Here is a 27,067-nt window from a genome sequence, read left to right on the forward strand (position 1 = left end):
CGCTGGTATTTTCCATATCTTGTAACAGAATGTAAGAAACTCTGATAAATATGATTTCGATTAAGAGTCAGGACTCAGGTGATCATTCTACTTCATCAGTTCTTTGGTGATTTTTCCAAGGACTCCAAGTCTGAGACACTATTTTCAAATTATAAGAAGCTAACAATTCATGTCACAGTTGATAGTTATAATACTTACATGAAGTATAAATATAATAGTTATACTATAATCATCATTTATATGACATATAATAGTTATACTATATTCTAAGAAACTGAAAACAACAGAGACTTGAAAAATGTAGGAGAATAAATGTAGGAAATTCGTGTACCTGACTCTAAGACGTCATCCTCCTTCTCTTCAGCTCCAAATGTAGATGGATCCATATCAATCGGTGTCCTGTAGAAACTGAACTAGGACTCGAGCATTAGCCCAGTCATACTTTTCAGGAGCATGCACGCGAGGCTTTTTCTTCTTGGCTTTCCTTCGACCAGATAAGGGAACTTCATCAGCATCAGAATCAGAAGAACTGGATTCTATTTCATCAAGAAACTCAGTACTGTCAATATCATCAACATTAACACCCATTACTGATTCATCGGGAATATCGAAGATAAACCTCTCACGAAATGATTTATCAGATCGTCTTAGCCTTATAAAGACTTTTATGTAATTGCCAATTATAATATACTGTATAGCAAACCAAAAAGATAAACGTTGCACCATCGTGCTCTGCCTAACACTAGCTAATCTGAATTGATAATTGATAACAATCACAACAATAATGTATAAGTTTATTTTTTCTTTATGTCAAATTGACTTTATTCTGTTCATCTTATATCTAAATTAGAGAATAATCTAGTAGTAAAAGGTAGAGAATAATCTAGTAGATACACAAATTAGGGAATGTACGATAATTTTGATAAACTATAATGCGACTAGACACTAAAATAAATAAATAGATGTTAAATTCGTTGAAATAAATAAAGAAAATACCAAATATAGTTTCAAAATTAAAAATTATTAAGTTTCCTTTATTAGAAATAATAATATTTGTTGAACCGAATATCCCAAATAGTAACAGTGAATTCTATTGTTTTATTTTTGCTTTTGTCTAGGTCGAGAAAAGCTACTATAAAATATTTTCATGCTTTACTATTTTCATCAATTTTCTCCGCTATCTCAACAAAAGTTTAGGTTTGAAATAGATTATTATTATGGGATAAAGCTATATATATACTCTATATTAGTCACCAAGCAAAAGTTATTTTTAATGTATGAACTTCTTATGTGAACCATACAAAATTTCCGATATCTTTCCTTCCCACGGCTACTTTATTTGTGCCCAAGCAACCTAACAACACCACGAGAATAAGAATTCATTTTGCTTAACTGTGTTCATCCCAGTTCGCCAAATTTTCTCAATTCACTTCTTTTAGGGTGCGTTTGGCACGGAGGTGGTTGAGGGTAGAGTTCAGTCAACGGGAGGAGTCAAGGATGAAGTTGAATATCAAGGGTGTTTGGCATAGGTGGAATTGGAATTCCAGGGAGTTAAAACTACTTCATTCAGTGGAAAATCAAATGACACCTTCCCATGGAATTTGGAACTCCATCCTTCCAAATCCTCTCGTTGACCATTTTGACATTTCTTTTTTAAACAATAATTAATTTCCTATACTTATAAATTTACAATGATAATAAAAATGTAATTATATTTTATTTTATTTTATTTTTAAAATTTATAATATTTTTTAATTAGTAATATTTAATACTTTAATAATATTTAGTTTGTTTCGCATATTAAAAAATGGAAAAATAATATTTTCTTATTATTTAAATACATTACTAATGTTGATAAATTATTAAATTTAAAATAATAGTTTATTTAAATTACCAAAACCCTAAATAAAATTTAAAATAATAGTTTATTATAATATTATATTTATTTGGATTACTAATTTAAATAAAATTTTGATTAAATATAATTATTTAATAAAATTATATTTACATAATTAATTAATTATTATTGTTGGTAAATTATTTTTCATAAAAATAGTAGTTTTATTTAAACCAGTCAAGACTGACTATTATTAATATTAATACTTAAATAATAATTTAAATAACTTTTTCACTTCAAAAATCACATTTATATTATAATAAAATAATATTATATATTAATATTAAATTATATTTAATAATTAATATCAATATTATATACATTAAAATTATCATATATTAATATTTTAATATATTAATATTATATTATATGAATATGCTGATATATTTACTTAATATTATATTATATTTATGTCATATTTAATTAATATTATATTTAAAATTAATTTAAATAATATTATATTTATTAATTACTAATATCACATTTATTAATTTACTAGTCTTTTATGTAGTTATTTATTAAAATATACATTACTAATGATAATTAAATTAAAAATTATTTAAAAATAATTAAATATAAATTTTTGAAGAAATTCAGTGATTCAGGAATAAATTTACCAGCAAATAATATATTATGAATAAATATTTTGAAAAAATAAATATTTGAAAAAGGTGAATGCCGTAATTACAATTTCATTAATAATGATTCCAAACACATAAATTTAGAAAGATGGAACTCAACTTCTAGGTAGTTTGAATTCTAGGTAGTTGGAACTCCCTAGAATTCAAACTACTTCCATGCCAAACACAGCCTTAAACCATTTGCAAGAATAGATGGGGCAAGAGGTTAGATGGATCGCAAGAAAAATCAACGATTCTATATTGACTGTGCCAAAAACCATGAGAAATGTCGCATCTCCCCAAAAACGTGGATGTTACTAAGAGAAGAAAAAAGGTGAATAAGCAATAATAGAACAAAAATTTTGTTTGTACCGTCGTTTTGAACAATGAAAATACCACGCTCACATCCAAACTCTAAGGGGACTCCTGCATTTCTCCCTAGGAGCGGGGCCCACCCAGTTGTGTGTATGCGGTTTTAATCTTGTTTGAAGCCGCGATACATATAGAACCACCGATAAAATTACCTACGGTTTTACTTTAAAAAAAAAAATCTCTCAATAATAAGCCTTTCAATTTTAGGTAAATCTCTATATCGTTGGTAAACTACAAAAAAGAACTTAAGGAAGCAACTCCAAAAGCACTAAAACAACAAGTCTTTCAATCGTAGTTTGCTCAATTATTTCAACTATGGTATATGTTCATGTTAAATTCATTCTTGCCAAAATTACACATGATGCAACATAAAACAAATGACACAATTTACCAAAAGAAGGAAAGTGGGTAACATGTAAAAGGGATTTCATTATTCTTACTATGATGTTCTCCAATAACTTCTAACAACTCAATGGAAATAAAAAGCCTACAAACATGCACATCAAAAACAAAAAAAGCACAAAAATCTAAAAGAAAAACAACAACAAATTCAACAAACATACAACTCAATGTGATAGTGCTTTGATGCCAAAAAAAGCACCTTCAATATTACTGAGTCTAAAGAGAGTCAAAGGCTCGTAACAAACCAAGAGCCACACAATCAAAATCTAAAGACTTAAAGGCCTAGACAAATAAAGCTTCCGCGTTGAACGGTGAGGAAACCCTCATTTCTTATTGGCCGAAATAAGGTTTTTTTTTTTGAGTTTTGTGAAACGAGAGTTTTCGTGAGGACATTTGGTAACGTATGATTGGTTACAAATATAGGAGAAAGAAAAAAAAGAAACCGGCCTAATCCCACATTTCTTTTCATCTTCCCTCTCTCTCTCCTCTTCTTCAAGAGAAAAAACTAAACCCAACTTCATCTTCTTGCTCAGATCTGGTCCATTTGGGACTAGATCTGAGCAAGGATCTTAGTTTTTTTTGTGTTTTAGTTTTAGAATAAAAGGATTCTTTCCTATTAGGCTTATTTTCTTCACCTTCATGGTGATTTTTATCTTCACGTTCATGGTGATTCTTGTTTTCATCTTAATGGTGATTCTCTTTTATTTTAATGGTTACTTGATCTTGATTATATGTTTGTTCAAGTGCATCGCCGGATTCAGATTACTCTCTATTCTCCGGTCAGTAAATTTGCAGATTACTCCTATACCATTGGAGCATCACTTCATCAGGAAGACGATTTATCAAATGGTCCATGAATATTATGAAGAACATCTTCTCTCTGATTCAATCGGTTCTTACATTCTTGTATTAGGTCGGTATTTGGAATTCCTTCTCTTTTCCTTGTCGGAATTTTCAATCATATACCGCTACAAGCTTGTTGTTTCTTTTTATTTTTTGAATTTGATGTACTAGAGATATGTAATCTTAATTTCCATTAATGAAAATTGAATTGCCAAAAGAAAAAAAGAAACCAAATAAAATTTGGAATTCAAGCCGTATTAGGGAAAAAAACCCTTGAAAACCCAGTCGCGACAATCTGGAACCCAAGACGTGACTATGTTATGAAACTGTGAATACGTATGTTAGGGGAAAAAAAGAGCTGAAAACGGAAATCTGATAATATATAAGAACTCTAATACAACACTGCGAAGTACTACGATCAGAAACAATCTTAAGAATTCGAACATGACTACCAGTCAAAAAAAATAATCAAACAGTTTCAATAAGAAACATCTAGGATCGCCAGGAGCTTGAGACTCTCTCTGTTACTCAACAAGTCCTTCTATGTCGCATTAAGATCTTTCAGACTTCACAACGACAATATTTACAAATAAAAAAATTCTTCTCAAATCCAACGAAGAAGATTGATGATGGAAATAAACCGAAGAGAAATGGTGAAACAAAAAGATCCATTCGGCAACAGTGCCTTGCACAAAATCCGAGAAAAAAAATATTACATAGTAAAGGGCGCTGGCAAGCCAAGCGCCCAAAAGAAACAAGCATCGATCGGCACGTCTTGGTGAATGGCAATTTTGTGATGGTGCTGCTGCTTTGTTTCATTGGTTATCGAAACTGTTACCGGCACAAATGCTGGCTCTGTCTATGTGACGCCTCAAATATATTGAGGGAGGATGTACGTACGTGCTATAAATATTTTCCGCATCCTTTGTTGTAGTCTATTTGATTTATACTTGGTAGTGAATAATGATTTTGTAGTGTTATGTGCTGCAGTGCAGTTTGATTACAAAATTAACTCAATGACAGTGATTACTCATGGTTTTCCCTCAAACTATTGCTCCTGATCAGTGTGTTGGTTTCATGTCGTCTCCATGCACAAGTTACTGTTTGGAGAAAGGAGTTTTTCCTTAATTATGTGTAAGGTGTATATTATTATATAATTAAGTCCTATCTCTTTACTATTTTCATGCCGCTGGTTTTACATTTCTATGTATACACGAGGATCATGGCATGAGAGAAAAATAATAATGTTTCATAGATTAATTTTAACTGTATCTACAAACCAGTACAACATTTATAGCATGTATGTAAGCATTAAACTTGCTTCTTTGAATTGTGTTGCCACGAATTCAGGTTGTAGTTATCTCTAATTGTGATGAGCCTTACCAGCCTTGCAGACCCAAGTTGTGATAGTTTCTCCTCTCACACTACAAGTTCTACGTTGGTCAATGGTCACCACAACTTTCCTGTGTGGATAGCAACATCGTTGCATCAAAATAATTATTGTCGCCTCTCATTAAAAACATGTACCTCAGTGTCATTATACTTTTCCACGTGTACTCGAGTGGTCTTTTACTCAAATGTAAACTGTATTACATGCAGCAGATTAAGGATGCATTGGTCAGTACCCATTAATGCAGCTGCCGAATTTTGATGAGATAACCAGTGATGCCCGACATTTTGATGCTAATTCCACTTCATCTTAATGGGTATTACCATGCCTATTCAAAGGAAGTCTAAAACTTTCACCGTTATTGTAAGTTTTCATATTCCCACTCTATTCAAGTTGATATCTTTATAGTAGTAAGAAATGTGAGAGAGAATTACTGAAGAGTTCCAAGTTTTTTCTCATAATAGTTCTTTTGTTACCCTAAAGTTAGAGTTCGACGTTCAGCAGGCTTCACGGAAATCGTACATCTATATCCTTCAATTTTCTATGTTTCGTTTTGTTGAACTATGTTTTGGTAACCAGATGATAAGAAGCTGAATCTTTAGTAGGATGGTGATTAATATCATAATGGTTAGGAAATAACATTGATTCATTGATATTGGAAAAAGTGAACTTTATATCCAATAGAGTTTCTGTTTTATGTTGATCCGAAGTTGCAAACCCCTTTCATATTCTTACAAACTAAATTATTCAATGTATGCTGATAAAATCAAAATATTTATAATTGGTTCTACGGGACTTTGATACAATTACAACCAATCAATTGATACCTGCGCAAGCACTTCATTGCATGTTATGGAGAAACTACACAGGACCACTTAAACAATAGCTCTAAAACTAAGTCAACATCCTAACAGCATCTGGGCTTACACAAATTAGACGTGCATCCTTCTTATGTGGGAACCTATAGATAGTTTCTCGGTTACTAACTATGAGGGGTTAGATCGATTGACCAAGTTATTGTTGTGCCTATAGTTGCGAAGTTATCAAAAGGTTTTGAAAAGATACACATGCATAGGGACAGTGGGGGATTTAGAATTAACAGTAAGCATGCAAATTGGTAGTAATTCGAAGCTATTCGTTGATGCTGCCATGAAATAAATATAGTCGTTAACATGGCTTACACTTGGTGAAAATTCTGTTAGTTGTACATGTTTGTTGTGTGTACAGTTTTTGTTTAGCTTTTACACAATAAGATCTAATGTAAAAGGGTCTTGCAATGCTCCTAGGACGAGGTTCAATGTGGCATTCTCTATTTTTTTCATTTCTCTCCCTATTATTGATTCCATGGCCGCTAAGTAATAAACAAATATAATGCTCTGGAACATCGAATGTATTGATAAATATGGGAAGCGCAAGACCCCTGCCTGTTATTAAGCGGCTTAACGACGCAACTGATATAGCAAATATAAAGAACGATTCATTTTGGGAGTAGGATATGTTTATGAGTTACACTATTGGTTCATTCCACTTATTTTTAGTTCATGGTCCAACTTTTATTGAGGTTCGATTCTTCCAGGGACAGAAGATATGCAACATTAACTTTTGTTCAGTTAAGGATATGGGTTTAACTTTATTTTATTAAGCATATGGGTTCAACTTTATTTTATGAATTATGGATTCATAATCTTCATTATCTTCTTTTGCGTGCATTTTTTTTTGTTCAGATGTGTTGGAATTTACAAGTGAAGGAAGGGAAAAAGTAAATTGAAGACAAGGGTAATAGTATTTTAAAAGAAGTTAAGTAGCACGGGGCTAAATCTAGTACAACTGATTTGTCTACCTTGCTTACATGCTCAGATCCACAATACAATACAAATACAAGAAATTGGATGATCATGAAAACTAATAACTCTCGTCTCAACCAATATAAACCTCAACCACAAAGAAAACGGGTCGAGATCCCCTTTCCCCCTCTTCCGTGTGCCATGGTGTTCCTCCAATTAAACGCGGCCATGTGGTTTTAATTTTTTATCCGTATATTTATCATTAAATGAATCTACTTAAATCGGGAAAGAGTATAAAATATAAATATTTACAGTCAAAACAGAGAAGATAATCAAGCAGATTATGAATTGGAGTTGGAGAAATAAAGATAGGTATAATACACAACCTTTCTGAACGTGAAAGCCGAATCATTTTTTACCAGCCCATGGATCCTTCATAATAGACGGAGTCTAATGAGCTATAGGAAGATCATCTTAACCTACTAGATCAAGTGATATTATGAATTTCTTATAAAAATATTTGTTCATTATTTTTTGGATTATTTGCAGAAGTAGGCATGGTCTGGACCCTCACTTTCATTTTTAGGCCACTTTTTTTATTTCTTGCAAAACTAGGAAAGTTAAACGGATTCCATCCACTTTAACCATCTCGATCAATTTATCGCGTTGACTTGTCAATATATCGCCAAAATATCATATAGGGAGATCTCATACATGTGGTAAGATTACTGAAATGTCCTTCACACGTGTGTGTCAGTCACACACGTTAAGATGTTCACCTGTCTCGATAAGATCTCCACGTGTTGCTATCTGAGAGCCTAATCTAACTAACACGACATCTCGAGGATGAATTGAACGGCCAAGATAGTTCTTCATTGTTATTATCGACAGAGCGTGAAGGTGTAAGGAATAACAGAAGACACAGAGAGAAATCGATTCATTTAGTTTCTTCTTCTTTCTTGTTCTTCAGAGAGGGTTTTTAGTAGAGAGATAAATCAGTGAAACAATGTTTTGTTAGTTGAGATTCGAAGAACAAATTGAAGATTTCCTGCTGGTGAAGCTGACGAGAAGGAAGAAGCGTTCTACAGAGAGGTAACAAAAAACACTAATCTGTTTTTTAGGTTTCATGGTTGATTTTAACGTTTCAGTGATGAACATATTATGTGTTTTGTTTGTAAGGTTGATTTATTTGGGTTTGTCGGTGTTTATATTTCTAGGGTTTTCTCTGTTTATAGAATTTTTATGAAGTTCGAATTTGTTCTGCTGACAATGAAGTTCTACTGATAAATTTCTAGGGTTTCTTAATTTCAAAATTGGGTTCTGCTGATAATGATTAACTGAAATTGATTTCTAGGGTTTTTTATGGTTTGCGTGATAATTGATTTCTAGGGTTTTTATGGTTCTAGAATTTGTCTGAGATGGATTTTCCATAATTTGTCTGATATATATTTTGTTGTTCTTAATTGTAGAGAGCAAGTGGTTAAAGAGGTTATAAATGAGGTTCAACATGACATATTTCCAACCAGAAATATTAAGGTAAAGGATCTAATCAACACTGCTATGTGTTTTGAGTTTAAGGGTTTGTCCAGAGAAGATATGGGTATAAATCAGTTAAAGTCTAGGATTAGTCCTATGTTGAGATTAACCAGTAGGGAGACATTGGACCTTCTATGGTTTGTTGATCCATGCCTACCATCAAACATCATTAATGATGTAGAATTTTGGTTTTTCTGGGAAAATGCAATTGAAGATGAACATGGTTGGATTACATTGTATTTGCAAGTGATGCCACTAGATGAGAATGGTGAGATAGATGTATCTCAGGTTACTGCAGATTCACAGCCTCCTCCACCACAGATGACACCCAAAAAGAATGTGACTCCAAAGAAGCCAGTCTCTAAGACTCCACCTAAACCAGTTTTTACTAGTGGTTCATCACCTAAGAGATGGCATGGAAAGTCAGTTAGAAGAAGTCAAAGAATACCAAGGATGAAGAAGAAGAATCCTACTAAAGTGTTTGTTGATTTAGCTGGTAGTGAAGAAGATGTTTCTGATGAATATGTTGATGATGGAGGTGTATCAGTTCTACAGTTTACTCAACAAACACAAGCAAGTGTAGCTGAGAATGATGATGGAGATGTTTATATTCCACAGTTTACTCAACAAACACAAGCAAGTGTAGCTGAGAATAATCCTGTTTTGGAGGCTAGTGGAGCTGAACAAGGTAATGAGATACCTAGATTAGATGATTATTTCAATCATGACTTTTGGGTTGAAGATACAGCACAGGAAGAAGTGGTGGAAGATTTGTTTGCAGTTGCCCAAGAGTACAAGAAAAGTGTTGAGTATGTCATGCACTTGAAAAATGTAGAAGAAGATGAATATAACCCTGATGATGAGGATGTCCTGAAGATGAATGACAATGACATTGAAGAGAAAGATATCAAGATTTACAATAAGTTTCTACAAAAAGTTGAGAATGGGTATCTTTCAGATGGTACTGCAAGTGAGAGAAGTGATGGTGATAATGTTGATAACGATGCTGAAAGTGATGGTGATAATGTTGATAGTGATGCTGGTGATCCAAACTTTGGGGAGGTGGAGGTTGAGAATGACAAGGAAGGTATGTGATTGCTTCTGTCTCTTTTTAAACTTTGTTGTGTTTGATTGTAGATTTGTTTAATTTATTTAGTACTAATGCCCTTATCTCTGTGGTTTTGTAGAGGACCATTATGGGGACTTGGTCTCTGACAGAGAAGAAGAAGGTAATTTGTCATTTGTTTTGTAGTCTTTTGTTTTTCTTATTCTTAGTTTGTTTGTTATGTTTGTTTGAAGGGCTCTAACTGAGTCATTTGTTTTTGGGAATTTGTATCAGAAACCAACAAGAATGATGGGTTTGAACTTATAGTATCAGAAAGCAACAAGACTGATGGGCCTAATTGTTCAAAGCCTAAATGTTCAAAGCCTCATGATAGCACACAGTTTGAAGAAGATCATGCACAACATTTTAAGGATGAGGAAGATGAGGAGATGTTCCCTGAGGGAATTACTTTTGAACAAGTGGATCCTTACAGCCTAGTGAAGGGAAGCAAGTTTGTCAGCAAGAATGCTTTCAAGAAGCATTTGAGGGCCTACTGTGTGAAGCATAGACATCAGGTCAAGTTTAAATATTCAAACAACTACAAGATTAGGGTGAACCGGTGAAGTGCATTCATCATGAGAAGACCAAGTGTCCTATGTTCATTTATGGAAGAGTTTTGAAGGGTGAAGGAACTACATTTACTCTGAGAAGTTGGAATGTGAAGCACACATGCAATGGAAATGTTAAAGGGGAGAACAGATGTGCAAATCCAGAATTTGTAGCTGACTGGTACATGCAAAGGTTGGAGACTCTTGGTAACAAAAACAAAATCCCTGATCTTGTGTCATTGGAAAATGAGTTCAACAAAACAATGAAAGTGAACATTAAGTACCATACAGCATGGAGAGCAAGAAATATTGTGTTGCAGAATCTTCATGGCAGCTATGAGGAGTAGTACAAGAATTTCCTGCATTATGTGAAATGGTGAAGGTAACATTAATTGTTTTGTTGTTTGTTTGTTAATGTTTGTCTTTAGTTAGAGCAACATGACTTAATATTACAAATTATATGGCATTAACATTACTTTATTGTAATTGCAGGAAAAAATGCCTGGCAGTGTAGGTAGTTTCTCATATGGAAGCACAGACAACACATTCTTGTCAATGACACTCTGCTTCAAGCCTGCTATAGAAGGATTCTTGGATGGATGTAGGAAAATCATTGGATTGGATTCTTGCCATTTGTATGGGAAGTATGGTGGTGTGTTACTGGTTGCAACAGGTCTAGATGATCAGAATGGTTTAGTACCTCTTGGTATAATGGTGTGTAGGAATGAAACCATTGAGAACTGGAAGATTTTTCTCAAAGACTTGAAAGCTATACTGGGTGAAGACTTGCATTTAACCTTTATATCAGACAAGCAGAAGGGGATTAGTGAATCTTGTGACAAATACTTCTGCTTGGATGAGCACAGATTATGTTTCAGGTTAACTTTTATATCCTTAATATTTCCTAATAATATAAGTTCAATGACTAACTGTTTCTTATTGATAAATTGACAGACATTTGATGAAGAATTTCAAGTCATACAGCTTACATGTTCATTTCTGGAATGCTTCCAAATGTTACAAGAAGAGACACTATCAGGTATGCTCATTTCTCAAAACAATATAATGTAATTTCAAGTATTACATACATGAGTTTGATACTATTTATGTCATGTTTGTTTTTAGCAACACATGGATAAATTATTTGCTGAGGATGAAAAAGCTGCACTGTATCTCATAGATCAAAAACCTGAAAGCTGGTCTAGGTCTCATTTCTCAAATGACAGCAAGTGTGAGCACATCAACAATAATTTCTCAGAGTCTTTCAACAACATGGCCAAGCCCTTTAGAGATAATCCAATCATTACACTTGCACAAATGTATAATAAACTGGTGATGGGTCTTTTCTTCAAGAGGAGGAATGAAAGTGAAAACTGGCAGGATGGTGAGATAGTTCCAAAGGAAATGAAGCTGATTACAAAGATGCGGGACTCAAATCATCTGTTTGAGTTAACTGGAGCTGTAAGGGGAAGGGTGTATGAGGTTAGGAGTGTTCATGATGCTGTGTTCGTTGTGGATCTTTCCAAAAAGAGTTGTAGTTGTTTGCAGTGGCAGCTGAGGGGATTTCCCTGTCAACATGCTATAGTTGCTTTAACACCATTGAAACCAAACTGGGTTGAGTAAGTCACACTCTCTTTTCACTCCAATGTTTTGTTTGTTATGTTCCCTTTGTTTTTCCTTGCTCAAGCTTGATTGTAAACTGATAATTTGTGGATATGCTTCCATGATTTCATGTTGTAGCTACTGTGACTCTGTATACAGTGTGGAATACTACAAAAAGACATATGCTCCAGAGTTTGAACCATTGTCAGCTAAAATTGACTAGGTAAGACCACTAGTTTTATTAAAGAAAAATATATTGATTATTGTGCAATAAATATTTAATAATAACAAAGATTCTTGGATTCTTTTAGGGTTTCATACATGCTTTATATAATACACAACCTTTAAGGGTTTCATATCTTAACAAATATCTTCTCTTTCTTCCTCTCTTTGTGTAGAATATACTGGTAGAGTTCATTAATCCTCCTGTTATCATAAGAAAAAATGGAAGGCCAAGAAAGAAGAGAATTCCTTCTTATGATGAAGCTGGAAGTGTGAAGAAAATGAGAAAGTGTAAGAAGTGTGGAGTTTATGGTCACTATGCAATAACTTGTGCTGGTGGAGAGGTTGGAAAGAATCCAAAGGGAGAAAAACCTAGAACCTGTGTTGATGGCTCAACATCATCTACTTATGTCCCTGAACCACCAAAAAGGAAGTACAATAGAAAGAAACCGGTTGTTAGTGCTTCTGCAGGAGCATCTACTACTGCTAAGGATGGAATGAAGAACCAAAACAATTCAGAATCTTCTAAACAAGGTGCTGTAAAAGGGGAAAAGAGAAAGGATTCTTCTCAAACTGCTTTCAATCAGACTAATCAACATGTTGGATCTGTCAACAACAAAGTCACCTTCACAGTTGCAGATCCAAAGGGAAAGAAGAAACCAAAGAAGTACATGAAACTATGATGGGTTGGTTGTCTCTTTTGTTTTTTTTTCTGTGACTGGATCTGAACAATATGGTTGATACTATTTATGTTTCAATTTGGTTATCTTTTGTGAATGGATGAATGGATTCTTTTGTAAGACAATGCAAGTTCTGAAATGGGATAAATTTTATTATAAAATTGTTGCAGGCTACATTTTCAGATTTTTCTTAAATTCCTTGCATATTTCATACACTTTACCCTTCATTGTATCTTTGATTTAAATGACAAGAGCATCTGAAGCCCATCTGAATGCATCACAGGATTTTTTCTTACACACAAGGTAAGCTATGTTGAAATTATGTTGATTTTTGCATATCTTCAGTTCTAATTGAGAGTTGCAGTTGTCTTTAAAGCATTTTTGAACCTTCAGTAGACAACTTGTAACACTGTGATTGTCTTCTCCACAGGAAATACAACCATGACCTGATGGAAGCTTGATTGGAAGTGCTGAAAAATGGGTAGAAGCTTGAGAAAACCACTCAAAGTAGTTGCAGGTAGGATTCAAGCATTTCAAGAACAACTTTCCATTACTTACATCTGTTTTAGACCTCAACAAAGCTCTTACTCCATTACAAGGTACATGTTTGCACCTTGAATAAACCCATGGACATGCTTTTGTTTCATGATCTTCTTCCATTTCACACATTAAACACACTAGCATACTAGTTGAAGAACTTGCTTTATCATTCATACCACCACCCATTTTTCAGATCTGAAAATGAAGAGAAGCAGAAGTATGTGGTTGTGGAGACGTTCATTTATGATTTATGGAGAAGAAGATAAGAGTGCCACGTAAGCAGTGCCACGTACGCAGTGGGTGATGACGTATAAAGAGTCATAGTAGCTGGTTGGATCGAAATAACCGATTCAAAGGACTATCTTGTCATTTTAAGTGCACCTAACGGTGCTAACTTTCCATCCATCACTTTTGGTCAAAACTTGCCTACTTTAGCAATAAATAAAAAAAGTGGCCTAGAAATGAAAAGCACCAAAAAAACGGGCCTATTTTTGTGAAAAGCCCTTATTTTTTTGTCTTTTTTTGTTTCATTGTTTGATGGAAAACTCGTTCATCAAGGAGGAAAGAAATGTTTGGATCTTGGTTTGCATATGATTTCCTGAAAGAATTAAAGAAAATATATTCTCTTTCTCGACTTTAATAGATTTTTGTTACGTTTTTAAATGGGAAGGAAATAAACGCCACATGGCAACGTCTAATTGGAAGGACACCATGGCACACGGAAGAGGGAGACAGGGAACCCGGAGCCAAAGAAAACTTTAGAAAACAATTGACAATAATAAATGTTTTCAATATCTTTACAACCTAATTAGGTAACAAGATAGATAAATAATTTTTTAGGTATTACTCTTTTGGATAACAATAGATATATAGTATAGAATTAAAATTCCTTACCTTAGGAAAATTGGTCTTGTCAATAACAGTAGCATTCGGAGTGATTCGGTACTCTCGCTTCCTTTTTTTCTATTTTCTTGAGTCACACCTGCGATATGCAAATAATTAAAATATCTAGTGTTGAGGCACCATTATAGCATAATGTCCGCATCAGAAAAGCCACTTTGTTTCTGATTACAAATTCTACGATGAACCAACCTGTTAGGTATTTCTTTCTCGCTCATATCTAATATTGATTTCTTTCTCACACATGCTTCATCATTGGCATGCAAATTCACTAAACCACAATAATAACAATCCATATTGACATATTTTGCTAAGTATTCTATATGTCACCCATTTTAAACATTTGCAAGAACAATATAAGCATCACCTAGTTTTGTAAATCTCACACACTAAGTTGGTCAATTACTCGAGGGTTAATGTCTTAATACTACTCCTTCCGCTTAAAAATAAAAGACAAGGTTTCTATATATGTGTATGCCAAAAATATAGGCTTGTTTCCATAAAAGTAAAGTTAAATGTTCTAAAATTACTACTTTGCCCACATTAGGGGGACATATCTCTCTTTTAGCAAATTTGGATACCATTTTTATCTCCTGTTCTTTTTCTTTTTTTAAATATCGAGAGGACCAAGTTTTTCTTTAAGTTCAAATGATTGGTTTTTTTATTTCTTATGCAACATCAAACAAACCAATTTTTTTGAAACAGATGGAATAATAAGTTCCTTGCATAGCCACTGGCTTTTAACCGTCTTGAGAACTAGTTTGTATCTCCTAATAAATACATAATGCTTATGTTGTCACACATGAAACAAATCTATTATTAGGGTCATTCGTAAGTTTATCGATGATTTTTCATAATAGATAACAAATAGATCTTTAACAATGATTTTTTTGTGTTTTATTATGGAAAATCACTGTAATAAAAGACATATTTCAATATCACCAATCGTCGATCTCTCGTCAGATTGTAGTATATTATACATAGTTTATTATTTGTCTTTTCAATGTCAGCAGTATTCAATTAATTTTTCGTTAGCCAATAAATTAAAGTAAATGCCGATGAAATTTTTTTAGTAAGGACATTCCCAGCAGTGGATGCTAAAATCCTATGTAAAGGTAGGATTTAGGTCTTTATTTTTGGAATTTTATACATTTTGCAAAGGTATTACTTTTAATCTTATAAAGCATCTCCAATAGTATAAGGTTCTAACCTTGTAAGCAATAATTCATGGATGGTTATAACTAATTTAAAATCTAAACTAATTATTAGAGATGGACTTATTTAAAATGAAGATCTAAGTCATGAAAAAATAAAATTTCCATCTTCTGTTGGAGATGCTACCCCAAATATGCATATTACAGCACGATTCACTCTCGTGCAATTGCATTAGATCCACATCTCATTAAACGTTGTCACATAATGGATGAAAAACTTGAGCCGCGATTAATGGTTCCGATCTAAAAATGGTCGGGAAAAAAAAAAGGGGGAAAGGAAAGGAATTTTTCTCCCCATTCTCCATAACCGTTTTTTCCAAAAAACTCTGTGAAACAAATTTTCCTAAATCTTTGATTCTTTGATATTGTAATCCAAATCTGTTGGATATTATCTGAATTATTCAGATTTTCCAAATAGGTTTGGATACAATACGTAAATATATTATTAGTATTTTATTTAAATAAAAACATCACAATTGTATGCTATTTATGGGTTTTCCCAGTTTCAATTTCATTATCTCTTTAATGGTTCTCTTAAATCCATCAAAGGTTTTTTGTAGCCTTACAGGTATTTCTAGCGATTGTTACAACAATTGTTTCAAATGCATCAAGGACAATTTCTTCCGGCTTGATGTATATCTACAGTTTCATGAAGATCTATGGCTACCAGATTTGATTGTGATAATGATGTTTTGTGCTTATTACTCCCTTTTGGGACAACATCTTAATGAAGAAGACAGTGAAGAAGAAGATAAATTCTTCAAATCAAAATGGCAGAATTCTAATTCAAAGACCATCCCTCCAGTATCATCAATTTCCTTTTTGAAATTCATGTATTTAGTACGTTTGTATTACAATTTGCTTATTATTGTGATACAAAAAATATATATTTTATTATATTTTTCATTGATGTATCTGAACATGACGTATACAATCTTTCATTCAATATTAATGAAACTGAAAGATTACCTCTTTTCTCTTCAAAAAAAAAAAAAATCTAAAAACGGTCGTGCTACACTAACGGCCTCGAAAGTTATCCTCTTTTTTTTCATAATTATAAAATAAGAGGAAAGAACCCTTTAACATTACACATTCATCATTCTAATCATGATCGAATCATGATATATTGTCACTAAAATGCTGAAAATTAAAGAAGTTTAAAACATGCCCTAATGCATCTCCTTTCCATCTGCTTTGGAGATTGAAAAGAGTTATCCTAAGAGCATCCACAGTGGGCGAGTATAACCAAATTTATGGGATGAGATCCTAACACAGTGGGACGGAGTAAAGATCAAATTTGGACCAAAGATCAAATTCCAGACCAAATATGGTCGCGACCAAATCCCAAATTCTAATATAGTCGGGCGTAAATTTAAAATACGCTTGATGCTGGGCGTAAATTTAAAGTACGCTTGTTAACGGGCGTAAACCAAATTTACGTATGTTGGTGGGGCGGAATTTAAATTTACGTTTGTTGCGGGCGTAACATAAATTTACGCCTGATGAGACGGACAGAAGAATTCCGCGCGTTGCCAGGCGGACACCAAAATTCCGCCTCTCTGGGGCGGACACCAAAATTCCGCCTCTCTGGGGAGGACACCAAAATTCCGCCCCTCTCAAACGGACTTTTTTTTTACGCCTTATCAGCAAAATTATGAAACATGAAATGAAAATTTTCGAACGTTAGAATGATAAATTTTTCGAACGTTGGCATTGGAGATTGCGTAGCAGATTTTTGACCGTTGGTAAGATATTTATATCTTTCGAACGTTTGACATTGAATGTTAATAACGGGTTTATTTTATACCTATATATACCAGATGAATTCCTTTCACATTTTCATATCATTCGTTTGTATTCGGCAAGAAAAAAATAGTATCAGGGAAAGAACCAAATGTTCTATGCAAACGTTTAGTTATACATGGAGGAAAATGGGTGGAACACATTATAGGAAAGAGTTAGCCACAACCATATCGACGCATTAGAGAGGAAATATTTCACCCAGCTGAGATGATCATGGAAACGGACATTAAAATCACGCCTATTTGATCTTTAGTTTTATCATACGTATCTAAATTACGTTTACGTCCCACATAGGCGTAAAAAAAAATTTACGCCTCATTAGCAGGCGTACAATGGTCCTTCCTCCCCATTCAGGCGTACTAGAATGCTTCCGCCCGTGTGTATGTATACGTGCTAAAGAAACGTGTTATCGCCAGGCGTAATTTTATTTTACGTGCGTTGGCACGGTGAGATGATCATCCGCCTGACAAACGGGCGTAATTTAAAAACCCGTCCCACGTGAAACGTAATTTATATTTACGCCCGTCGTCAGGCGTTAATTTAACCTACGCCTGTCTCAAACGTAATTTAAATCTCCGCCCACAAATCAAACGTAACTGAATTATCCGCCCGTCTTTAAACGTAACTAAATTATCCGCTCGATCAAATTTGGTCTTCATCCCGTAGCGTCACAGTACAGAGTAAACTCAAATTTGGTCCCGTTTTTTGATCTTTGATCTTTGGGTATAGTCGTACGACTGCAGTTGCTCTAACTCTCACAAAACTTTCAACTACCCATCCACACACCCCCAAAAATCGTGGATGATATAGGGGCGTTTTTTGATATGGGTCCCCTCTTTGTGTGGGAGACTAGACCCGCCCGTCCACATATAATTCTTGATTTATAAAGGCGTGCGCCAGGATTAAGCACTTAAATTGTCAAATCTTTTTTTTAATGAATCCTGGGTCTGTATTTGATTCATGGTTTTAACTCGACTGAACTTGGATGTCAAATCTTTTTAAATTGTCAAATCTATTACAAAAAATTATATCTATAGTTGGAGATCTCATTAGATGGAAAGTATGCGTGTAAATGGGAACATTAGAGGTCAAATTCATAGATAGACATACATGTCATCCATGCTAATTTATTACTCCCTCCGTCCCCTATATATAGACGGAGTTGTAAAAAATTGTAGTCCCATTAGATAGGTAGACTTTCAATTCCAAGATGGGGTTTTCCATATATTACCTTTATTTATCATAGATAGTTACAAATATAATTAAGTTTTATTTCTAATGTTGGAAATTGTACAAAGGATAAAACAGGAAAGAGGATGGAAATGTAGGAAATCAATAAAATTTCTTATTCTAAGAGAAATTCACTTTTCCGCCTATATATTGGGGACAGAGAGAGTACCTGACAACATGATTTTAATCCTCATCAGCCAGTCGAGGTGCCTTGAACTTCTCTCAAAGCTATTAGAATTTATACCTATAAAAAATTGTCAACTACAATAGAAAAATGCTTCAAAATAAATTAAAAAACGGAAAATGGGTCATCTGTTGAAATATTTTTAAAACATGGTTCAAATGGATGAGTAAAAATTATTATAGGTAAAATAGACACCAAAAAAATAGTAAGGATGAAACTGGATTTATCCTGACTTAAACTTAAAAAATAGCAAGAATGAAACTGGATGCTTCCTGATGTAAATTAAAAATAAAAAAAGTATTTGAAAATGGATAGGATGAAACTGTTTACATCCTGGCTATTTTTACATTTTTATCCATTTAAACAGTATCAAAATCTAAATATCCTTTTCATCAAGAATTGTTAATTTTGGTCTTTTTAATCAATTTTGTGATTAAGAGAACTCCAATAGAACAACGGTCATAATGATAGAATTACTCCTGCGACTTTTGATACTAAAGCAACCGTAAAGATGCCAAACGGAAGCATTTGTCACTTCTTGAAACGTGAATCCACTGCATCCTTTCCTATTTTTCTCCATCATCTCGGTAAATTTAGTCGATTTTGATTTGTGTATGGTCGTACGTATGAAACCGCTGGAAGAACCATAGATATTTATGTGCAAATTTACCATTTATATGAACTTGATCATCGATTCTAAAATTACAACTTGTTAAGTGTTTTCTTTCTCACACACATATTTACTCCTTGACAAAAGAACAAAAATTCATTTTTATTTTCATCATCGCGTCATGTCATCTCAAATCTCTATCAACCCAGTTCACCCTCTCTAAACGGTTTCCAACAACAAAATATTCGTGCATGCACCTATTTGTAAAAGGGAAAATTGGGAAAGTGTCCCATATATCGATGTCCCGTTGGGAAAAGGTCCCATGGAAAAAAAGTTATATGGGAAAATGCCCCCTGGCGTAAATCTGTTGCAAGCCCACTATTGCTAAACGTTAAATTTGGTGTAGTGAGAGACTAGTCAAATATAGAGAGTTTGACCATTTAACGTTTAGCAACTATATCCTGTTCTAATAAAAAATATCCTGGAATAACTCTAAAGTTAGCAACACGTTCTCTCCGTTGCTAAATTCTCGCAACAAGAAAAAAAATAGTCAACTAGTCTTTGACCTAGTCAGAATCCATACCCCCACCTCACCAATTTATCATGCAACACCCAGTTCTCATTATCCTGATTGTATCTATTCTGATGATTCAATCAAATAACCCCACCAATTTATCATGCAACACCCAGTTCTCATTATCCTGATTGTATCTATTCTGATAATTCAATCAAATAACCCTCACATTCAACATGAAATCATAATTGAACTGTGAAACACAACAAAAAAATTCACGACACAACAAGAATTATCATTTGAATATATATATATATATGTGTGTTAACTTAGCATCACATCATGAGAATCATACAATGCTTTCAAAAAAAAAAAAAAAAAAAATCTTACAAAATGTTTTAAAGGAAAATGAACTCTACATTGTTGGATGTCTCTAAGGAAGAAAAAAAAGTAACTGAAATACAGATACATGAAGTACCTGCCCATGCTGCTCCAATCAAATTTAAGTTCTTCCATCCCATCTCTTCATTCGCGACGATTTCTGGATTGTGTTTCTGAGGTTTTGTGATGACATTATCCTATGATAATGGTAATCCGATGGCCATGATAATTAGAATTTAGAGACAAATAAGAACTAAAAGAGAATTAACCTTTAGATTGATGATGTACATTTGGTCAGGTTTTTTCCTTACCTTCAGTTAGAGCCTGCAAAATGATAACACATCGAAACCCTTGAATTAGTCCTTTAACTCGTATCACCAGAGAATCATAAAGAGATCTAACATTAACTATTCACTAGATCCCACCAAATCAGTGGTCTCTTACAGAGCACTCTGGTATGGTTTGCTAACTATGACTATGATTCACTACAATTTTCAAACTTGTGGCCAACGGTGATTTGATTCCTCGCCCCCATAACTTCGGCTTGCTCGCTGTAAAATTTTGTGCCTTACAACGCAATTGCTACTTTCTTACAGGGAGACTTCTGGCGGCCTATTTATTAGCAAGCAAACTATTCAAAAGAAAAAGTGATCTTGTGCTCACCTTTATCTCCACCATTAATATTCCAAGATCACTATCACTTTTTTTTTTGAGCATATTAGCTGGAAGACTTACAACAAAATTAACACAATCCATGGCTCTAAAATGAAAACTGAACTGATGGTACTCGATAAAAAACGGATCCGACATTGAAGAGTAAATGGAAAATTTCTATTTTGTAAGTAAATACAAAGCGGATTTCACAGGATGAGTTCAGTGGTTACCACAGCGCATATAACTAGTATATAGAAGTCTGTCGGTGCTTCATTCTGCAATATAACATCTTCTTTCGGAGGGAAATACTCCGCTTTCATTTCTGAGACCTTCAAAGTGATAGAGTCTTAGATGATGGGGTAAATAGAATTATTCAAGAAGCAAAACAGAAATTTCAAAAAGTTCCTGGTCACTTACTAACTGGAAAAGAAGGTCATTTGACCCCCTGCGGAACAAGTACGCGTTGTTAACGAGATTATCGAAGAGAAAATGTGAAATGCTAGAACGGATGGCTTTAGGGAGGGATTCAAGAGTCTCTTGCTGATGCAACCCTTCGGAGTCAGTTCTGAACTTCAAACACAGATGGGAAAGCATCTGATCTTGTAAACTTTCTGGGAGATGGTTCTTATTTTCAAAACTTGAGGCAGCTTGAGTTGCATCCCTCTACGAATTCCAACATGAAAAAAAAAATCGTTATACAGCAGCATAAGAAGCCATTTAGCTCCAAAAAATAATACTCATGGATCGTAGTTCAAAATGCACAAAATAAAAATACGCAAACTGCCCTAATCTAGACACGTTAACACGTTTCTAATGCTTCTAATCTATTAGAAGTTCTCCAAATTAGGGTCATATTATACTTGTAGAGATGCACATATAAGGGTCACACTGTACTTGTACAGATGCACACATAAACAAGTGGAATAAACACATACTTATATGTATAATAGAGCTAGAAAGGAAAACATAATAGCAATCATGGGGAAAATATACATCTGAGGTGCAGGAGGTGATACGAGCTGAAGGGTGACTCCAACAGAAGTAGTTTCTTTGTTAGTTGAAGATGAAATGCTTGCAAACTCCATCTGTAACTGCAGCAACAACCCATTTTCTGTAATTTCAGCTCACTGTCACATTCTTTGCCAACTCGCTTCTTCACCACCAGTTCCATACCAGCTTCATCTGCATCCTAACATACATCTATTGCAGCACTTCCATTCTCTTCTTGGACCAACAAAATCATTTCAACTTGCAGCTGCACATGCCTGCAACTCATCTCATGCTGCTTTCATCTATAAATCACCTGCAACAGCTTCAATTCATCATTCTCTCCAGCTACATACAACAGCAAGACCACCCGTCTATTCCTGTAATTCCCTACAGCTCACAGCTCCATATCCACTATCACTGCACTTGCATCTTTAGTTGTATTAGTTGCTCACTCAGCTTCAGTGCAGCTGCAATTACAGCTTGCCCTCAGCTCTTGTTAGTTCATCTCACCACTGCATCACTCCGCTCATGTCTCACTGTCACAGCACCATCAGCACTTCATTGCAGATGAAATTACATCTCCATACTCTTGACTAAACTTCCCAGCAGCAGCCAAACCAACTTTCCTGTAATTCCAGCATACACAGCACCACCTGAGACTGCAACCATTCTTGCAGTTCAACCCCTGCAGATCTCGATAGCAGCAACTCATACCCTGTGTTGTTCTTGCTCAAATGCAACTACCAGCACCAATTCCCATCAGAACTCAGTCACACACAAACCAAAGTCAAATTTAAGGGCAACCCAAAATTCCTGCAACACAACATGAATTCTTCAGCAGCAAACAACATTTCCCAGCTGTAACCAGCATCTCTTCTTCACTGAATTTCTCTCAAACTCGTCTGAGACTCGAACAGAAAATACCCTTTTGATCTCTGCCATCAATCACCGATGTTGAATCGCACAGAACCCTTAATTCTAGAGCAAACTGGTGCCATCAACTAGTCTTCCTTTTCTTGATATTGAACAAACCCATTATTGGTGTCTTCAATTCTTCCTTTGAAACCCTAATTTCTCCATGTTCCTCTGATTTGTTGATTCATTGCTTCAATTAACAACCACCGAGACTCATCGTTAACAACAGATCTTCTCTTACTGGAAACAACACCCTAATCTCTTTACAGACCCTAACATCTTCATTTCTCGATCTCTCTGAATTTCCACTAAATTTTACTCTCTCAATCTCCTCAGCTTTCTCTTACACAGCCGCACTATTTTCTGGATTTCAGAAACAAAAAAAAAAGACCTAAATAAATCTCACAAATCAAATCAACACCTCAAGTAGAACCAAATCAATTCGGAAACAAAAAACAACAAACCTAGATGATTAGCACAGATCTTGAATTGTCTCATAACCAACCCAACTTTCTCAGTATGTTTATGTTTAAGAATCTTCAAAGTTTAAACTCCTCTTTCTATTGATTTTCATCTTAATCAAATCGGTATAGTTTCTCTTTTCTACACACAATCAACAACAAAAAATCAAACCCATAAAAATCAAATCAAATTCGAATTAGAAAACTAAATTATTGAGATTTAGATAAGAACTTCTTCACAGTTGTAAACTTCTTCAAGTTTAACGACAGGTGCGATCTGAGCACCAATATCTTTTGCTTCACCACCATCTACTGCTCTTATCTCTTCGTCTTCTTCTTTTTCTTCTTCCTACTGCCGAAAAGAAGGAATGAAAATAGAAAGTAGAGAAGGGATAAGTTTTCTGAAGTCTAGGGTTAGAGAAATTATGGGTGTTAGGGTGGAATCATATATCTGATTCAAAATGGTTTAAGTTGACTGGGTAGAAAAATAACAGTAGGTGTTACTTGGCACGCAGATGAGTGGCATGCGTGAATTTGCCGCAGTTGCTAATAGCAACTGAAGATAAGCAGTTGCGAGTTTCGCAACAGAATTAGAAACTGATTTTTGTAGTTGCGAATTAGCAACTGCTCTAGGAATGTTGCTATTCTAGGTTGTTAAATCCAGAATTTGGTGTCGTGTCTGGCGAGAATAAATAACAGCATGTTCTTCCTCTCTCCACGTCCTGCATCTCCTTCTTGATTAAACCTTAAAACAAATGATTAAAAATTAACAACTATTCATCATCACGCCTTGATAATTCACCACCTTTCCTCTACTACATCTATTTCCTACCCTTTACCTCCTCAAACCTTAACTAAACCTGCTAGTGATGACAATGATGATACTAATTAATGATATCGGTTCATTACAAATCACATATCCAATTCTTGATTCCAATGCTTACCTTCTTCTCGATCATTTAATTCAATAACACTTATCTGATCAACATCATCAGACGTCTTCATTATCTCCAGCTTCTAAATCAGCCGTTGATCAATACCCACAGTTAAAATCATTATTGAATTCTAGGTATAGGTTAAGAAGAAGAGAAGTCAAACAGAATTCCATTTTCCACAGTTTGTTTATTTGGAACATGCAATTTTAGGTTTAAGAGTAGTTTGAAACATGTAATAAGGGTATTAAATTGGCTGCAGTGGATGTAGAAAATTGAATTACTGATTTTGAATGTTCTGTTGTAATGATTGTGGTTCAATTGATGTAATTAGATTTTTAGGGTTTATAGGGCTTGGGGTTTTTTCTGCAAAACATGTAATCAAGTTGTTGCATGGTTTGTAACGATGTAGTTTGTTTGGGTTCCTCAAATTTGGAGATTTTTAAGGTTCAGTTGCCTGCTTAAGGGATTAGAAGAACGAAGAAGAAGACGACTAAACATTGAGATGTAGATGGCGTACCTGTAGCCGTTGGATTACAAGGTCACGTTTTTGTTTTTACACATATATCTCGCATGTTTGCACAATTTCATCTTTTTAACGAGGAGTGGATGGAAAATGTAACGGTGGGACAGTTTTCTATAAATTTTGTTTACGGGACATTTTTCCTACGTGGCATTTTATTTCGGGGCAGTTTCCCAATTATCCCTTTATAAAACTCACATTCCACATTTGTAAACGGAGAAGAAAAATCTAACATCCGACTCACCAGCTGCAGTTATGTAGAAAAGTACCACCTTAGGAACGGGCTAGATCTTGTGCACATATGTAGACAAGTGTTAGTTAAATTTTTAGCGATTTGATTAGCACGCATTTTTGTAATTAAGACCGGTTCTCAACCATATATCAAATGATTGACCAAGACATACAAAGTAGAAAACAAATGAGCGGCGTGGGAACATTTTTTTCGTTGTGTGATTATTTCTTGATTAGAGCGAACAGATTGGAATTTAATGCATGAAGTATGAACATTTACATTGTGACCACACAAGGTAAAAAGGGAAAATTGGTGATAAACGTGCATCTTAAAGGTAAAATGAAAATGAGGTAATTTAGGGTACTCCCCTGATAAAGATTATAATTTGAATTAACTCTTTTATAAAAATAAAAAGTTCAATTAAAAATTCAGTCCAAATATCAGTTAGCTGAGTCACCGGGTGTGTACAGCTGTACAAAATCAAACACGTGGTCTTTATCTACCAAAAATAACCTCATCTTCTCGATTCTCTGTCTTCTTTTTTTTGTGAACAAAAGAAAAAAAAAAACACGTGAAAGCGGAAGCTAGACGGGTCTCACCAGTGACCAAGCTTCTTCTTTTGTTCCAGCCATATCCGAATTACCGAGAACCACCATTACAGCTTCATTACTCTATTTGAGTTCGAGAACAGAGCATCATCAACAACTATGCTCCATCACCAAAACCGGAAGCAACCACTAATCGTTGTTCTCTTCAATTCCCACGCATCATTCTAGTCAGCAGTAGCAGCTCAACGTCTTCGTGATGATCAATCAACGGAAGCAGGGATCATCGCTGCTCGTATTTAAGCTCTTCTCCTCTATCATATTTGAACGAGATAAAATCTCAGCATTCTCTGTTTGGATCACCAAGTTCAGCATCACCATTAGCCCCTGTTTCCTCTTCCAACAATGGCAGCAACCCAAACCCCATTATTCACCGGATAATCTCGAGCAGCATCTTCTCTGCATTTCTCTTTTCTTGAAAATGACAACATCCATCATTTCATCACCGTTCCCAGCATCAAAGAACGTAGCCTTATCAGCTCCATACTCTGTCTCATCAGCCAACAGCCTCATCATCAATCAATCACCGAGAGCAGGAGAAGTTCATCGATCAAATTCGCATGCTATTTGATGACCCAATTTTAGCTTCATGAATCGATCAAATTCGCAACCACAACAACATTAAAATTGGTCGATTGACTGTTAGGAGGAAGAAATCAAAATCCAAACACAAATTCCAGACCTTAATTCTCCTAAACCAGATTAATAATCTCACTTTCCATTAGTAAACCGATGGTTCCCTTCCTATCTTTATCTCTCGTACAGTGTGATTCGATGGTTCCTTTCCAATCTCTATGTCTCATACAATTTGATTGGATTTTCTTACGGTTTAGGCTTTGATAAAGTTGAGTCAGCTAACGATATTAACGCAATTTTTAACGATAAGAGATTTTGTTAATTTTATTTCTACTAGGGAGGTAACACAAACTATAGTCTTCACCAATGAAGGTAATGCAATATATAAAAAATGATTAATTTTTCTAAGGAAAAAGCGAAGATCAATTGCTCCATTACTGTATTTTTTGGAAAACAGTGACCGAAAGTAATCTTCTATGTATTATTTTGATTAAAGAATACTTCACAGCCCGGGGTAATTTGTCCATAAACTTTCTTCTACAATCGGCCAACACATATGACTCCCACTAAGAAGTATGATTGCATCTTTGTTATATCAAGAACATCCAAAGTTTAAGTAAAAGTTAAATTCTATGCTTTCCAATTCTTATCGGTTTTCTCCACCATCTCAGGCTTGATTTTTGGTTTCAAATGATCTAATACTATTAATTGGGTTTTAGATGGACCAATGCTCTAAAGTCAGTGAATCAGCTGAGCAAACAAAAATTTTCTTTAACTAGAGCTGATGAGTCTTTATCTTATA

At 34.5% G+C, this 27,067-nt stretch overlaps 2 protein-coding genes and 1 long non-coding RNA gene across 4 annotated transcripts; 2 read left to right on the forward strand and 1 right to left on the reverse strand.

The window, feature by feature from the left end:
* The first annotated feature begins 8,904 nt into the window (after window positions 1-8,904).
* Window positions 8,905-10,844, forward strand: LOC113324063. The gene is made up of 4 exons (XM_026572404.1): window positions 8,905-9,931; window positions 10,032-10,073; window positions 10,184-10,464; window positions 10,572-10,844. The coding sequence occupies exons 1-4, from the start codon at window positions 8,905-8,907 to the stop codon at window positions 10,842-10,844; spliced, it is 1,623 nt and encodes a 540-aa protein (XP_026428189.1).
* Window positions 10,845-10,870: 26 nt separating this feature from the next.
* Window positions 10,871-13,004, forward strand: LOC113324064. Its single transcript, XM_026572405.1, has 6 exons — window positions 10,871-10,879; window positions 10,990-11,375; window positions 11,452-11,536; window positions 11,623-12,116; window positions 12,238-12,250; window positions 12,498-13,004. The coding sequence occupies exons 1-6, from the start codon at window positions 10,871-10,873 to the stop codon at window positions 13,002-13,004; spliced, it is 1,494 nt and encodes a 497-aa protein (XP_026428190.1).
* A 7,321-nt stretch (window positions 13,005-20,325) lies between these two features.
* On the reverse strand, window positions 20,326-23,783 carry LOC113321304. 2 transcript variants are annotated; one of them, XR_003346602.1, is made up of 7 exons: window positions 23,630-23,783; window positions 23,401-23,539; window positions 22,025-23,299; window positions 21,449-21,694; window positions 21,262-21,360; window positions 20,689-20,701; window positions 20,326-20,574 (listed from the first exon to the last, which is right to left on the reverse strand). It is a non-coding gene; the product is annotated as an uncharacterized LOC113321304 (long non-coding RNA). The 2 variants fall into 2 exon arrangements; XR_003346601.1 differs by having other exon boundaries at window positions 23,401-23,783.
* Between the last annotated feature and the right edge of the window lie 3,284 nt (window positions 23,784-27,067).

This window comes from Papaver somniferum, chromosome 11 (assembly GCF_003573695.1).
Source record: "Papaver somniferum cultivar HN1 chromosome 11, ASM357369v1, whole genome shotgun sequence".
NCBI lineage: Eukaryota > Viridiplantae > Streptophyta > Magnoliopsida > Ranunculales > Papaveraceae > Papaver > Papaver somniferum.

Coding starts and splice junctions, on each gene's coding strand:
- LOC113324063 (XM_026572404.1), top strand. CDS start 8,905: ATGGGTATAAATCAGTTAAAGTCTAGGATTAGTCCTATGTTGAGATTA. Junction 10,074..10,183: donor CTCTGACAGAGAAGAAGAAG/GTAATTTGTCAT, acceptor AATTTGTATCAG/AAACCAACAAGAATGATGGG. Junction 10,465..10,571: donor GTGTGAAGCATAGACATCAG/GTCAAGTTTAAA, acceptor AGAGTTTTGAAG/GGTGAAGGAACTACATTTAC.
- LOC113324064 (XM_026572405.1), top strand. Junction 11,376..11,451: donor GAGCACAGATTATGTTTCAG/GTTAACTTTTAT, acceptor ATAAATTGACAG/ACATTTGATGAAGAATTTCA. Junction 11,537..11,622: donor ACAAGAAGAGACACTATCAG/GTATGCTCATTT, acceptor GTTTGTTTTTAG/CAACACATGGATAAATTATT.